Source organism: Gorilla gorilla, chromosome 6 (assembly GCF_029281585.2).
Source record: "Gorilla gorilla gorilla isolate KB3781 chromosome 6, NHGRI_mGorGor1-v2.1_pri, whole genome shotgun sequence".
NCBI lineage: Eukaryota > Metazoa > Chordata > Mammalia > Primates > Hominidae > Gorilla > Gorilla gorilla.
Window position 1 is genome coordinate 102,009,919 of NC_073230.2, and position 16,523 is coordinate 102,026,441.

Consider the following 16,523-nt stretch of genomic DNA (forward strand, 5'->3'; position numbering starts at 1 on the left):
TTGTATGACTAAAACATCAAAAGCAATTGCCACAAAAGCAAAAATTGACAAATGAGATCTAATTAAACTAAAGAGATTCTGCACAGCAAAAGAGACTTCTCAATTGAACAACCAACCTATGGAACGGGAGAAAATTTTTGCAATCTGTTCATCTGACAAAGCCAGAATCTACAAGGAACTTAAACTTATTAATAAACATTATTTAAAAGTCAAGAAACAATAGATGGTGGCAAGGCTTTGGAGAAATAGGAATGCTTTTACACTATTGGTGGGAATGTAAATTAGATCAACCATTGTGGAAGACAGCGTGGCAATTCCTCAAAGACCTTGAACCAGAAATACCATTTGACCCAGCAATCTCATTACTGGGTATATATCCAAAGGAATGTAAATCATTCTGTCCATTGCAACAGTATTCACTATAGCAAAGACATGGAACCAACCCAAATGCCCATCAATGACAGACTGGATAAATGTGGTACATATACACCATGGAATACTATGCAGCCAAAAAATGGAACGAGATCATGTCCTTTGCATGGACATGAAAGCCATTGTCCTCAGCAAACTAACACAGGAACAGGAAACCAAACACCACATGTTCTCAGTTATAAGTGGAAGCTGAACAATGAGAACACACACTGGGGCCTGTCAGGGGTGCAGGGGGAGGGAGAACACCAGGATCAATAGCTAATGCATGTGGGGCTTAATACCTAGATGATGCGTTGATAGGTGCAGCAAACCACCATGGCACATGTTTACCTGTGCAAGAAACCTGTATGTTCTGCACTTGTATCCTGGAACATAAAATAAAATAAAATAAAATAAAATAAAATAAAATAAAATAAAATAAAATAAAATAAAATAAAATAAAAACTAACCTAGACCAATGGCTCTTAACTTATCCTCCTATACTTCGGTTCTGTATGTGTTAACCCCACTCTAAAAGTAAAAGAGAAATAATCATCTTTTCCAAAGTGGCTGGTTAAAGTAATACATTAAACTGCCTTAATTTTAAAAAAAACGTACATTTGAGAAACTTTCGTTACTTTACTTCTTGTGTGCTAGGAAGAATGAATGGACAAGTAGTAGGTTAATATTAATGGCAATCTTAGACTATCTAATCGTAGTTGGTCCAGCAGCTTTGTGTGTATGAATATGATTTTGTAGTTGGTGGTTGAGATGTTATTTTGTAAATTTAAGTTATGGTCAACTCTGTGCTAGTAAAATTGTTTTTCTTTTTTTAAAGACAAAAGAGAATGAAATCTTTGAATATTCTGGAATGTTATTACTATGACTTCAGAGGACTCTGCCACGTTAACAAATTCTAATATACTTTAGACAGTGGAATGAATCCTTTGATTATCATAGTTTGGAGTGTAGGTACAGTAACCATGCTAGGGGTTCAGGGAAGAAACGTAGACTGACTAGCTAACCTTGCCTGCTGATGTCACATAAAGTGATAAGGAGTATTGTGGACCCCTGCTAAGTGCTTTTGGTAAGAGGCAGGTGAAAATGGTGACTAGTTTTCAAGTTCTTTAGCCATTCTTCTCAATGCCTGATCCTCAGAGTATAACATCAGCATCCTTAATCTTTAGGATGTATGCTCATTGCTCAGGCATTATGAAAATTTTGCTATGTTTCTGTGAAGGCTTACTAAACTCAACTTTAGGATAGCTTCCCATACACTCATGGTCCATTGGATAACAGTATAATTGTTTGAAGTTCTTTAGAGAACATTCCTCTATTTCAGTATGTGACTGCTATCCTGGTGAGTACAGCAATCTGATAGCTTTTCTGAACCTACTGAAAATAGTTCCTTTATGTATGTTGGCTTCTCAGTGTCCTGCTCAGGATAAGTAATAGCATAAAGGTATACAGAAGTGGAAAAACTATGTTTTTAACTCTACTATGACAAAGTTTCCAGAGATTAGAAACCTTTAGAAGACTATGTTCTTGTTGGGATAATACAAGCTATCTTGAAAGGGACATAGATAAGGTAAACTGATTTTTAAACAGGATTTTAGTTACATTTAAAAAAAAATACTTAGAATATTTTTTTCCAATCTCCAGATACCTTTGCAAGTGATATTCCTGTAAATATACCACAGTATCCAAAAAAGTCTGGAAACATCAAAGAAATAGTATTTTTACTGTAATTTTTTCTGACTAGCAAGGTGGTATGATCCATTTATTTCATACTTCATTGGGGATCATTACTTTTTTCTGCCTCACAGGATGTATAAATGACTCATAATAAATTAAGGATTATTAAATAATAATGACAATAATAATAACAACTATAATGATAATAGTAAAAATAACAAGGAGCAGCAGCAGAAAGCACAAGCCTAAGTGGAAAATTAGGTTTCCTAGAGGCTCCTGTTCGCCACTGCATGACCTTAAAATGGGAATCATTTCTCAAGCCTCTAAGACACCAAAGCACAGATGCACAGTGCATAAACAAATAAGTGACCACATTAGTGGTGCCCTTTGGGGGTTTAAAATCTTATTCTTATGACCCCAGGAAGCTGACCAGAGAGAAAGGGGAAGAAAGAAGTACAGGATATTTATCTTTACATTTTGGAAATGCTTTTGATCAGCAGAGCTGGAACAAGTTTCTGTGCTTTTGTGGGAACTACAAATGTTCCAGGGGAGGAAGCAAGATCAAGAGCAGTTTGCTCTTTCAGGGACTTCAAAGCCCATTCATCTAAAGATGTGGCCATTACCATTTTGGCTTCCTCACTGTGCCTTGGATGGCCCTGCACTTTTCAAGAGGAGAGCCTTGCTGGGTTGGGGCCAGCTAAAACGTTATTCCTTGGAGTGCAGTGTCCCAGAAAATCTGCCCTTCCTGGCCTGTGCTCTGTGATTATAGTCCCAACCAGGAGTGAACCTTGTTCCTATTGGATGAATCAGACACAGAGGTGAGTAGGGTGGCAAGGCTGGACTACCCATTTTCTGCCTCTTCTCCTCTTCCAGGTGTAGAGAATTGTAAACATAAGAAGAAGGCTGGACTGTCTCCACCAGGCTCTAGGTCTCTGATCCCAGTAGTCTGTCTCTTCACTGGTAGCAAAAAAAAAAAAAAAAAAAAAAAAAAGGCAACCAACCAATGAACTAAGCCAACCAAGCAAACAAATAAAAAAGAAAACTGTCTTAGCTTAGCTGTACATACTATTCAGTCCTGTTATGATGAGTCCGTCAGTAACAGGGAATTGTCCTCTTCACATATAAGTGAAGCCCTGGGAGTAAGATTTCTTCAGGGATCCTAGATCTTTTCTGGGTGTAAGATACATAGTAATTTCCCAATCCAAACCAAAGCAGAACAAAAATCCTAGGGCAACACCCTAACATTGTAAGCCATAATAATCATGCTTTTATACTTTAGAATTGTTTTTGGTGGTTAAATGTCTGTGTAAGCTCTATGAAGCAGGGACTGCATCTGCCTTGTTTACTGTTGGGTCCTCAGGTCCCAGCATGACATCTAAACGTATCTGTGGAATGAATGACTAAATCAGGACCTTGGCATTTACTCTGTCACCTATTCATTATGTGAACTTGGATGAATTTTCTTTTATGTCAGGTTCTCAATTTCTCCATTCTCAAACAGTTTAGCCTAACCCTAAGAATTGCAGAGAGGAATGGCATAAATGTTATTCCTGAGATAATGCCTACGTGACATTGGATGTGTCTTGGGGCACTTCTGGCAGTTATGTTTAGCAAATGGAAGCTCTTTCTTTTTTCCTTCAAATTGGGTATACTCCAGTTACCACATCACTCTGACAGTTGAGTTCATTTTTGTGTGCTTCAGTAAGTGAAGATAATAATGCTGACATCCTGAATTTTCACCTCTGTCAAGTGAGAAGTAGGGGCAAGCTCATTTTTGAGGAAGGCCTTTTGTAACTCTATGATTTTATTCTATTCGACTTTCTGGAACTGGTCTCAGGATAAAAAGTGAGAAAGAATGTACTGTACTGTGAACACAATCACAGTGATATTCCATTTCTTTAGATGTTTCATAGACCTCTCGACTTCCTTTTTCTTTACTGTATTGCATAGTTTAAGCTTTCTTTTACATCATAAATTCTGAAATTTTACTCAAAGTAAGTTTGAAAATTCACATGACACCAAACATAATTCTCATTTAAATATTTACTTTAGGATTCTGGATGACATAACTCTTGCACATGGAAATAATTTTACTGAACAATTAAAAAATGATTTGAAACTTTATTTATTTTTAAATATACTAAGGTTTGGAATCCAAGGCTCAGCGTTCAAAGTTTGGGTGTTTGATGAACCACCTTTGTGTCAACTGAAAAAGTAGACCAGGAGCATTAAAGGTATCTTAAAAAGAAATAAAAAAAGGAAACATACTATAAACCTATTGATCATCTTTCATTCCTTCAATAGCATTTCATTAATATTTAGAATGGATCAGAAACTGTGGTAGATGTTTGGGATCAAATACATCAATTTCCCAGAGTCCTCGTGCACATACAAAAGCAGCACTGGGTCAGGTGACATGAATTTCACCTCGCCCCTGTTACTAACGAGCTAACAGTCCTGGCCCCTGTTACTAACCAGCTGACTGATCTTGGGCGAATCACTTTCAATTCTTGGGATTCATCTATAAAACAGTGATGGGTCTCTTCCAGCTTTAATGATATTTGGTTACATTTATCTCAAATGAAATGATAGAATATAACTAAAAGAGAGTACTTAGGTAAAAAAGCAAGCCACTCTAGAAGTCATACACTTTCCTTTCTTGACATTCATTTGTTAATGAACAAAATTTATATATTAAAATTTTTTCAAAGCAATCATATTATAAATTGATTGCTTGCTTTTATAATTTCTCATTCCTTTGGTAAACATTTACATAATGTCTGCTCTATGCCAGAAACCATGCTGAGTATTTGAGAACAGAGATGAAATATATGTACCATGCCTTGAAAGAGCCCACAAGCTAGTAATAAAGGTAGAGAAGAAAACGTAAGTTTGGGTTAACTGCTATTCAAAATCAACACTTACTGAACACCTGTTATGCTTGGGATGCATTTGTGAACAAAATTGATAATGATTTCTGTTTTTTGTGGAGCTTATATTCTAGTGTGAGGATCAAACAATAAAGACTAAATATGAAAGTAATAGATGATGTAGTATGACAGAAGGGGAAAATGTCATGGGGTAAAAAAACAAAAGGTAGAGCAGGTTACAAGGGAAATAGGGGCATCTGTAGTGGGGGTTGGGGGTAATGCATTGCACTGTTAAGAATGGCCAGAGTAGGTCTCATTGAGAAGATAACATTTACATGAATATTTGAAAGAAGTAGGGAATAGATTAACCACAGAAATATCTGGGTTAGGGGCAATACAGGCAGAGAGAACTGGCAGTGGAAAAGCCCTAATGTTGGAAACAAGGGTGGCTGGAGTGAAGTGAGAAAGAAGGAGAGTAAAAGGTGAGGACAGGAGAGCAGTCAGGATAGGTAGGGGCAGAGCAGGGAGGGTGGTGTGCAGGACATTGTAAGGATGTTGACTTTCACTATGAGTGAAACAAGGGAACTCAAGTGGTTCTGAGTAGAGGAAGGACTTTGACTTAGATTTTAAAAGGGCATCCTGGCTATCATGTAGAGAATAGATTGTGGAGGCTAGGTTGAAGTAGGTAAGAATAAATCAACTAGGAGGCTATCACAGAAATGTAGGCTAGAGATGGTGGTATGGACCAGGGTGGTAGCAGTTGAGAAGATGATAAGTCATCAGATTCTGGATCTATTTTGAAGGTAGAGCCAACAAGAGATTTTGGTGTATTGGATACAAAGTATGAAGGAAGGCAAAATCCCAGATGGATATGGGCATAAGAAGGGGCATTTATCTTAGTTTGGGAAGTATAGGAATGATTCCTAAAGGAACTATCAATTAAATTGGATCTCAAAGAGACACAGGAATCACTGAAGATGCCAGATAAGGCAGGTGGGGGTGGGGAGAGAATCTTCTAGATAAAGAAATAGCATTCACAGGAAGTATGCAGGCAAAAATAGAGGCATGCCATGTTTGGGGAACTGCAAGTAGTGTTAATGGAAGGAAGAGTGAATGTGGAGTGTACAGCAGGAGATGAGCCTAGAGACCTGGGCAGTGGTTAGCTCCTGTGCCAGGAGAGATTACTATTTGGAAGAATCTTTAGCAAGGCATAGCTCTAAAAATCTGTTTTGCAAAAGGAATATTTAAACTGGGTTAGCTTCAAACAAGATCCATGTTGACCAATGCTGGAATTAGCTAGTGGGAACACATCTGAGTACCAGGGAGTATTTTAATCTATTTTTTAAATTCACAGGAGGCCTAGTTTTTTAATCCTATAATGATGAGAGCTGTTGGGGAATTGGCTAAAAGTGTCCCTTGTCAGAAGAATCTTGGAGTAAATGTACTGAGTACATGCAAATGGCCAGAAGAAGACTTTTTTCAGCCTAATTGAACAGACTGTTTAGTGTCTGCTAAGTGTGTACTATTGTGCCTAGTTTATTGCCACAATATTCAAGTTAGAAAAAACAAAGATACTGTTTCAGAAAAAAAGTGAAACAAATCTGCTTTTCAATAGCTAGGAAAAAATATTCCATAGTGCATCTCAAGCTTAAAGCAGTAATAATGCATACATACTTATAATCTTTTACCTAGCTCTAAGTTAAAAATATACATATATTTAGTCATATACAGGTTACTGTAAGCTGAAATTTGCATTCTATTACTATAGTTAGTTCTTTGACTTATTTTTTAAATGTACTAGTTAGCTAACTTAGCATTTTGATATCCTCCCTCAGTAATGTATTTTCTTGTCCAATTCTCACTGCTGAGAATATTTACCTTGTGGCTGGTCTAAATTCCCTCTCTTTTATGTAGTTTAAATCTGTTTTTCACCCTCCTACTCTCTTCAGAGATGGAGAATGACTGGTAATGTCTGACAAATTGAGAAGGCTAAAATAGCACTTTGTGGTCAGGTTTGCACAGCCAAACTGAATGGTAGACTTGAAACGAGTAATTGAACAAGACAGACAAAAAGAGGATACTTTTGTTGTGTTTATCCAAATAATGGGCTTATTTCTTTACTTTTCTTTGCCTTTTAAGACCCAAGAAGTCACTGGAATGAAGGAACATGTTTTGGTTCCATAAAACACCTTGCAAAGGCTCTCTGAATTCTAAGAGTTCATTTTATTTTAGCTGTTGATGAGTGAATATATTTGTATATTTGCATACTAAAAAGTAGGAAAGGAACTAGAATAACAAAGTTAATTAATATATGTGGTGAGTGAAGATAAATAATACCCTGAAGGGTAGTCTGATGGGGAGTATGTGCTGAATTCTTATTCATCTTTAAGAATTAAGTGCATTGCAGATACCTTTTACGAATACCTGAGAGTTAATTTATTTTTAGAGTAAAGATATTCTTTTTTTACTGACTCCAAGGTCCATTCTCAATTTTTAGAGATGTCAACAGGAACTAACCTGGGATTTGAAGATGAATGCTCATTTATTACTCTTTTTATTTATTTATTTGTGTTATTGCTATATGAAATACACTCATGGTAATACAGGGCACAGAAAAAGTTTAATCTTTACCAGTTTTAGTAGTCATTCTAATGATAAGAAGTGGTATCCATCAGATTAATTGGAGGAATTACTGACATAATTGATTTTGACTACTTTCGGCCCTCTCTGGGGAAAGTAAAGAAGTTATGCAACATGCAGTGTGGTGATTTTTGTGCTTATTTTCAAGGCTGCCTTGCAGGTAAGAATTACGGAATAGAAGCCAATGGTCATGAGGTATTTTTTCATTACTACCTGTGATTTCATAGACCACTTGACTTCTGAGTGACCACTTATAAGGGAGATGTGAGAACTGCCATTTGCGCCAATGGTAGTATGATTTGAGCATATAAACTTTCAGGTCTGGATGATACTTCTGTGGAAGCAGACTAGACATTGTGCAGACTGGAACGATGCCTGAGTGGCATGAGAGGTATTAGTAATTTAGGTTGATGAAAGCATTTTATCACTGTAATGTTTTTGGCATCAAAATCTTTGTGCCCCCGAATATTACTTAATATTTTATGATTTGGGATTAAGCTATACTACCCAGAACAAGTGCCTTAATAAGCAGATATCCCATGTACCTAAGTAGAGAATGTAGACCTAAAGATTTTGTGCTTTTTACGTAGTAATGCATTCAATGCAATACTATAGTTAGAGAAATATTTAGACTGTATTTAGAAATAAATAAATAGGCAGCAAAAATCACTTTGAATACACCTTTGTATGATGTTCACTACTGTATCAGAATGAATTCCATTAGTCTTCAACCTGCTTATAGTCAAGCTCCCAGAAAAAGAGTTTCATTTCATAACATATTTTGAGAAAATCCCCAACTATTAATAATATATAAATGTTTTGGTATAGCAGAAAAATAAACGGAATGCCTAGAAATCACCAGGGTCTGGGTATCTTTTCTGTTTTGCCCCTAATTACGCTCTGGGAGAACAGTGACTTTCTCTCTCTCTCTCACCCACGGTGAAAGTTAGGAGATTCTTTTGCTCAAATCACCCACAAAGAAGGCTTGGAAGTTCATGTTCCCTAGAGAGTTGCTAATTCTGCTAAAGAAGATTAAGTGTCCATATCACACATGCCATAATCCTGCAGCCAACATCAACAAAGAGCTCAAATCTAGCCTGGCCCTAATCTAGGGAGCTACCACAGTGGGCTGTCAGCCCTGCCTGGGGCCCCTTTCATTGCCATGTCGTGTACCAGCCGAGACGTTCATTCAGAAATGAGTAAGAATATTAGAGAACCATCCTATATCATCCTGGAATATTTGGTTAACAGTTTGAACCCTTTTTATGGCTTTAAAATAATTATTTCTGAATTGGGCACAGAGGCATTTGATTCCTATTTGATTTCACTTGTTTGCATCTGAGAAGATGTTTAAAGGCTCTTGGCTTACCCGTGAAGTTGATTTTCAGCAAGTAATCCTTGTACAACTTCTTCCCATCCAGGATCTTCATAGCATCACAAAGCTTGGTAGTGTTGGGACAGAGGGTGCGCTGCATTTTGTGCAAAGCGTGGGCCATGGCATACACCGCGTTCACCACAAACATGATCTTGGACTCTTGCTCGTAGTTGCTGCTGTCGATGGCCAGGTGCTTGTCGCAGACGCGCCTGTGGTTGCGCTTGTTCTGGAGGCTGCACTGAAACTTTTGCTCCCAGAAGTCCCGGAACCAGGGGTTGCGGTGGTTGTTGTAGGGGTTGAGGCTCTGGAAGTAGCGGTCGAACTGGCGGACAGGCTGGGAGGCCAGCTCCAGGGTGATGGCGCCGTAGGCCACATGCTCGCTGCCCTTGATGATGCTCTCCTGCGCGCCCCAGCCGTCGCTGGCCACCCAGGTGAAGGAGGCATTGGCGCGGCTGGCGGCTGCAATGAGCTCCCTCGAGTCGTCGCTGCGCATGAAGAGGACCACGACGCGCGCGTTGGGCTTCTGTAACAGTTCTCGGATCACGCTGTCGTAGGACTTGCGGATGTTGGAGCGGCCCACCTTCTCCGCCGTAGCGATGCAGATATTGCGCAGGCGGGCTTCCTGCTCGAAGGCCTCGATCCCTGTCTCCCCGTAATCACCCTCGGAGGCTACTGTGGACACGTAGGTCCAGTTGAAGAAGCGCAAGATCTCAGCCATGGCTTTGGCCTGGTAGAAGTCGGGGGGCACGGTCCTGGCAAAGTAATCATAGCGCGACTTATCACTGAGTTTGGCGCTGGTGGATGCGTAGCTGATCTGAGGGATCTGGAAGAGCCGCAGCAGGTTTGCCACCTAGGGGAGGGAGAAGAAGGACCTTTGTTAGAAACCCAGAGGTAAATGACTGGACATGAAAATGAATAATAGCATCCACACCTTTTACTGACTCCCTTTTCCCTCTACTCTAGATGGCTACATTTTTCTGTTAGTTCTTGAGATGAATACCAGATGCTTCCTTGGATACTGTATTTTGGACACTAGGAAGCAGGTCTCACACAGGTAGTGTGTGCTTCAGGAAAGGGCAGAGTAGAGAAATGAGAAGGGCACCACACTCTCTTCTATACTCTGTGCTAGACTCTAGACTAGGATAAACCCTGTCCACGGGCTCTCAGGTTTCTTTAAGTTTCTGGGGTCCTGCTATATATATAGCTCAAGCAATGAACTACAGTGAATTGGCCAAACTCGGTTTTTGACTGCACTTGTATAGAAGGAGCAAGGGTGTTGTCTAATTCTCACTTCCCCCTCTTTTGCTAAAAACGGCAGTCTCTGAAAGAGTTTAATTTGGGAACTGCATGCCACATGGGCAGTCCAGATTAGACATTTATCATCTAGGTTAAGCAAAAAAAAAAAAAAAAAAAAAAAAAAAAATCAATTCTATTTAGTCCACCGCCCAACATTTTGGGCATACACTTTTCCAAACTCCTGAAAATCTTGACCAATATTTTCTTTACTTTCTTTTTCTTTTTAAAATATTTTTCTGCTTGGACTATGTGAAAAGAAATAATATAGAATTCTATTCTTATGTCATTTTTGATTAAAAAAACAAATTAAAAGCCATTGAGGACCTTGTCAAGAACAGACCACTTACTTCCAAGTATTTAAACCTAAATCTGAATCAAATATTTAAATTTTTTATAATTGACTATCAACAATATTTATTGTTTTTATTTATTGTAGAATAAAAAGGAAAGTGACACTTGTTTATTGAGGAGCACTTTATGCATACAGTATTTGCAGAGATATATATTTACAAATATCTAAACAGATTATATGCATACTGAATAATTAGCTTTTAAAAATAATTTCTCCTGTCTACCTCACGTAGGAGAGTTCTTTCTCTATACTGACTTAAGTTAAATTATGTAACATACTAAGTGGATTTTAATCAGAAATGACATTGAATATTACAGTATGCTCTGTCTACATTGGCATGAATATTAGCACTTTGAAATTTTTCCTTTTGGAAATTGTGGTTTCACGTTTATATTTGACATGTAGCAAGCACAGCTTGAAATAGGCAGCTGTTAGCAAAGAGCACAAGCAACATAAAACAACTGACATCTGAGCCCTGATTAATCATAATTTCATCTGGCAAGAGAAACCAACAGCCAAGTTCATACACAGCTACACAGCATGTTCTTGGATATCTGGCCTGCTATTAAAATCAACACTAGATATAGTCCAGAGCTATCAAAAATATCTTCTATATCTTTTCCAATCCTGCTACCTCTCAACCACAAATAAAACAGCTAGAAATCTGGGGCTTAACACACAATATAATGCAAAATTAAAACCCCAAATCTTTCTTGCATTTAGTATTCTTTAATCCAGGGGAATGGAGGTGAATGGGTGGATGAAGGGGTAAAGGCTAATATAATTTATTTCTTCTCTTCTCAGGACTAGGAGACTCTGGACAAAATGGCCTATACTGACTTATTTAGGCATAGGAATATTGCTTCACTCAGCCTGACTGAAATGGCAGGTGTCACCAAACAGGTACTGTCATTACTTCTAGAATGAGTGCCTGGCTTCCACTGGATTTATGTACCACCATGGAAGGCTTGGTGATAGGAGCCCTGTCTATGCATAGCTTGACTTTGTTAAGAGGTTTCTGGCTAGCACTGGAGAGGCCATCTCTTCTTGATACAATGATTTTCTCATCTTCAAGTTATATTAATCAGGACCTGAACCCCTCAGGGAGACAGAATGAAAGGACCTAAAAAATATCTGGACATTATTTTCTGGCAGCGAAGAATCACAGTGAAACAATCCTAAACTGCTGAAATTTCCTCTCCCATAGGGGTAGGAGTAATGAGAAACTGCTCAAAAAAAAAAAAAAAAAAAAAAGAAAAAAGAAAAAAAAAAAGAAAAAGTTCTTGTTTTTCAATGATAGGCTTCATCTCTAACTCTCCAGGATGTACGAGAATAATTTACAATCAAGGCAGGCTTTGCAAGAGAACGAACTAGCCATAGAATAACAGCAATGTGGGAAAGATTCTCTGCATTGGAAAGGGGCACAATGAGCTGTAACTTTGGGGAAGGCTGTGGGCTAGAATAAAACAGCAACTATTGCCAACATTTTAAGAATAATTTTATGTTCCTCTGTGTGTGTGTGTTTAATGAGGAGACCACAACTGACTCTAGAAAAAGGAGGCACATTTGGTGAGTTGAAACGTGAGATTGGAACATAGTAAGTATTATCTCAATTGTATCACCTATATTGAATAGCATGGGGTGATAATATAGTCAAACTTATGATATTCAGAGTTACATTAGAAACACATGTAATACAAATGAATCATGGAGTGAAGTGTTGAAGTAATTTTATCACAGTGAGCTGCTCCTTTTAAAATTAGTTTCTTTAGATTAAAATGGTTAAAATGTTTAAAAGTAAACACCATGGGAGGCAATAGATTATAAGTCTCTCTCCTTTCTCTTTCTCTTCCACCCCATCCTTATTTGTAAAGAAGAATGTTAGTTTGGTTTATTCATTTAAAAAATGTGTTTATTCTGTTGTAAAACCAAGTACCAATGTACTGGGTATGTACATACACACACACAAACATATTTTCCTCTTTTGATAGTCACAATAACTTTTTATGGTGGATATTATTATCTCTATTTTAGATATGCAAAAACAGTTCTGCTAGGTGAAGAAACTTGTTCATAGCCATATGGTTAGAATGTGTGGTGAAATCAAGGTATAAAACCAGGTGTTTTGACTTCAAGGACTATGGCTATCCCCTCACAGCTTCCTCTCTACCTTCTACTGTGTGACTATAAACCTGAGGCTTCAAACACAGAAAGGCATCCAGGTAGAAAGAACAAGAGGAACAGAAGCAATATTACGGTATACACCATAGACTGCCTAGTTGCTGTTAGCAGGAACTTTCCTTTTAACATAAATTTAAAACTAGGGTTGGGGAATATCCAGGTAGTTGTTAACTGGGTCCTGTCTCATTTGTCTAAAAGCTTGGTTCTGGAATATTCTTGACTTACTTTACTGGCCATATGGTTTCTCTGAGAAAGCATAAAGAAATAAAGGAACTCCTACACTGGACATCATTTTGAATGATAAAAGAAAAATTGTTTTAGAATGGAGAAGTAATGTAAAATTTTGGAAGAAAGTTACCCAATTATGTTATTATTAGATAGAGTGGAGGAAGGAAAAACAGGATGTAGTTATATATGCTTTGGAAAAAAAATACTTTACAAGAGATATGCTTCACATAAATTAAGACTCTAAAATGGAATACAGGAGGACTATAAAAATAATTCATACAATACAGAATAGTCTCAACAAGAAACAGAAGATGAAAACTCTAAAGAATCCACTGGGTGCTAGGCTGCATTTGGAGGATTTTGGTGTTAGAAGAACCAGCAACACAGAATGGGTGCTGTCTGTATGTATGTTGGGGGCGTCCCCATATACAACATAAAAGATTGACATGAGCCTGTGAAAATAAGGGACGCTAAAGCGCAGAATGTGAAAATGCATCAAAGTGATTTTTGTCATTGCTATTGTTTTGATTTGAAATTATGTTTCAGGAGAAGATGTGGCAGGAAGATATAGAATCATCAAATGGGAAAGTTGGTTCTATATGAATAAAAGAAAGATGCTGCTCCATCCCTCTTGCTTTCTCATTCTCTCCATTGAGAATGGTTTCTAACATGGAAATGGCAGTACAAATAATATGAAAAGGTTATCACACTCAAAAGTAGGAGAGAATACAAAAAAAAAAAACACCCCATAATCAGATGAATGGAGTTTGTCCCCAGTAATGAATTCTGGAAGAAATTGCAGATTACATTATGAAATCACTATCAATAATTCTTGAAAAACACATAATGGGAGGACTCCCACAGGGTGAAAGGGACAGGGTGAAAGGGAAGGAGGAAGGACAAATTCTGGATATATAAATCAAGAAGAAATATAAATGAATAAGCATGATGTGCTTTGGTAATCTTCTAGAACAAAGTTTGCTAACAGAGAGCATGGAAACACTTAGAACTGAACGAGGAAAGTACTAGGAATCAGCATGGGTTTAATAAGAGTGAATTTTACCAGGGGGCCATCTTTTCAACATTATATAAGGAAGAGTTGCAGCCTGGAGGACCATGACTTTAATAAGTTATTGGTGACATTACTTGGACTCTTGAGGAAAAGAGAAAGTGATAGGAGTTGGATAATACAGTTAAACGTACTCAAAGACAGCAGCTTGGAAGAAAGTCTTATATTTCTTCCAAGTCTTTATATAAGTCTTATATAAAGTCTTACATTTCTTATATTTATAGTGGCCAAATAAAATTAAATTTGTATTAATGCCATTGAAAAAAGCATAAATAAGCAATAAGATCTTTACATTGTAGAGATGAAAGAAACTGTGAAGATGATCTAAACCTTTTGTTTTATAGGTGAGAAAACAGAATCTCACAGGGTGAAGTGACTTTTCAAAATTTAGACAACTAATAGGCAGAAAGGCTAAGATTAGAGCTTAGTCTCTTGATTTTCTCAAAGGACTAGTTTCCCTCTCTGGAAACAAGGTGATATTATATAGGAAGAGATGTAAATTCCTGAGTTTAAGTTAAAATTACACAGGTGAAGAAAGAAGAAAAAACTAGAAAAAATGAAATTATAAATGCAAAATTCAATATTGCAGTTCAGCAAGTGCCAGAAGTCTAAGGGTGGCTAAAGTCAAAGAAGGATTATTAAGTGGTTTATCCTGTTTAGATTCCAATTCAGAATTCCTCAAAAGTGAACAAAGAAGAGCTATTTCAGTTTTCCTATTCTCTAAGTTACTGTTTTCAGACTACCTTTTTTTTTGGGTAAGGCTTTTTTGGGGAAGCCTTTTAAAGATCCCTAGTATTTTCAATAGTCCTAATATTTTTGTGCCAGCTACTGTTCTAATTGTTGCAGATGTATTTTCTCATTTAATCCTCAGGGCATTCTTATGATGTAGATAAAATGGGAAAATCATTATCCCATTTTATAGCTTGAGAAACTAAGGTAAAGAGTGCATAGAGATCTTACTGAGGAACCCATAAGTGGTAGGAATTCTGGGACCACTCACTATACTCACTTTTGTCATATTTATTCAGTCCATTCTGCAATCCAAGCTCATAATGGATTCCTCTCACTATAATGATGCAATGATATATTTCAAGCTATAACGTTTGTCTGTTTTTTGTTCTGAAGCCATAAACTCCTTTATTTGAGGATCATGACCAATCATCCCTTGCTATCAAAAGTATGCTTTTCATTTGTCAGTCTGTGCTTTGTGGTGACTCCATAAACATTCGTTTACTGACTGGCCATCAACAGAGATAACAATGATAGTCTAAGAGTCTACTGGGAAATTTCCACGGGGGCAATGAAAGCTTCAAGCTATAAATATCAGAGTCAGATTTGGCTTTCTGATTTATGTGAGAAACACAATGGCCTTATAGCAGAACCCATTAGTTCCTAGGGCCTGAGAGGCGGCATGCAAGTAAGTTATGTTTAGCAGAATCTCTTTCCATGTGTAACATGTACTGTCATTTTACTTTCAATGTTCAGATATTATGCGGTACCCATTTTCTTGGTGGTTTGAATTTATCCAGGACTTAGGTGTTGCAATGTTTTCATTGCAGATTATCAAGTCACAGATGTGATTAATTTTGCTCAAGAAGAAATGCTGGACTTGGCCAGATATGATTATGTTTGCCAGCAGATGTGATGTTATAAAATTGGTATTTTTAAATTACACTTTAAGTTTTAGGGTACATTTGCACAATGTGCAGGTTTGTTACATATGTATACAGGGATCTAGAACTAGAAATACCATTTGACCCAGCCATCCCATTACTGGGTATATACCCAAAGAATTACACATCATGCTGCTATAAAGACACATGCACACGTATGTTTACTGCAGCACTATTCACAATAGCAAAGACTTGGAACCAACCCAAATGTCCAACAATGATAGACTGGATTAAGAAAATGTGACACATATACACCATGGAATACTATGCAGCCGTAAAAAATGATGAGTTCATGTCCTTTGTAGGGACTTGGATGAAGCTGGAAACCATCATTCTCAGCAAACTATCGCAATGACAAAAAAAATTAGTATTTTTGTCTTTTTCCCATTGTTGTAGTTATAAGCTGGTGTAATTTAGAATGGGCTTTACTTGCAGTAGTTGTCTAACAAACCATTGTTAAATGTTATTAAATATCTGCCACCATTTTCCCAATATATTTTTTTCTTCCAAATAAACTCAACTGTATGGAGAATCTCTGACTTACTGTGATGTTCTTTCTGTCTAGAATGACCTTTACCACTTGTCTGCTCAGCTAATCCATTCAAGGGCTTCTTCTCTAAGGAACTGTTCTAATGCCTGACTTCAGAGTGACTTGTGTGCCCATTCTCTGAGCCTCTTTTGTTCCCTCATGTGTTTCTCTCATGGTACTAATGAAAATATATGGTGATTTCTA

General features: G+C 37.4%; 1 protein-coding gene and 2 long non-coding RNA genes across 4 annotated transcripts in view; 2 read left to right on the plus strand and 1 right to left on the minus strand.

The window, feature by feature from the left end:
- GRM3 (glutamate metabotropic receptor 3) overlaps positions 1-16,523 on the minus strand; it is a 221,522-nt gene that overhangs the window by 68,817 nt on the left and 136,182 nt on the right. For both annotated transcript variants that reach the window (XM_031013073.3, XM_055347599.2), the window contains exon 3: positions 8,986-9,841. In XM_031013073.3, the coding sequence (XP_030868933.1) occupies positions 8,986-9,841 (856 nt within the window). The remainder of the gene's footprint in view (positions 1-8,985; positions 9,842-16,523) is intronic.
- LOC129523826 (uncharacterized) overlaps positions 1,452-16,523 on the plus strand; it is a 35,795-nt gene continuing 20,723 nt past the window's right edge. Inside the window, exon 1 of the long non-coding RNA XR_008667473.1 lies at positions 1,452-1,498. This is a non-coding gene — a long non-coding RNA (uncharacterized lncRNA). The remainder of the gene's footprint in view (positions 1,499-16,523) is intronic.
- LOC134758936 (uncharacterized) lies at positions 9,758-12,136 on the plus strand. Its single transcript, XR_010134714.1, has 2 exons — positions 9,758-9,882; positions 11,444-12,136. It is a non-coding gene; the product is annotated as an uncharacterized lncRNA (long non-coding RNA).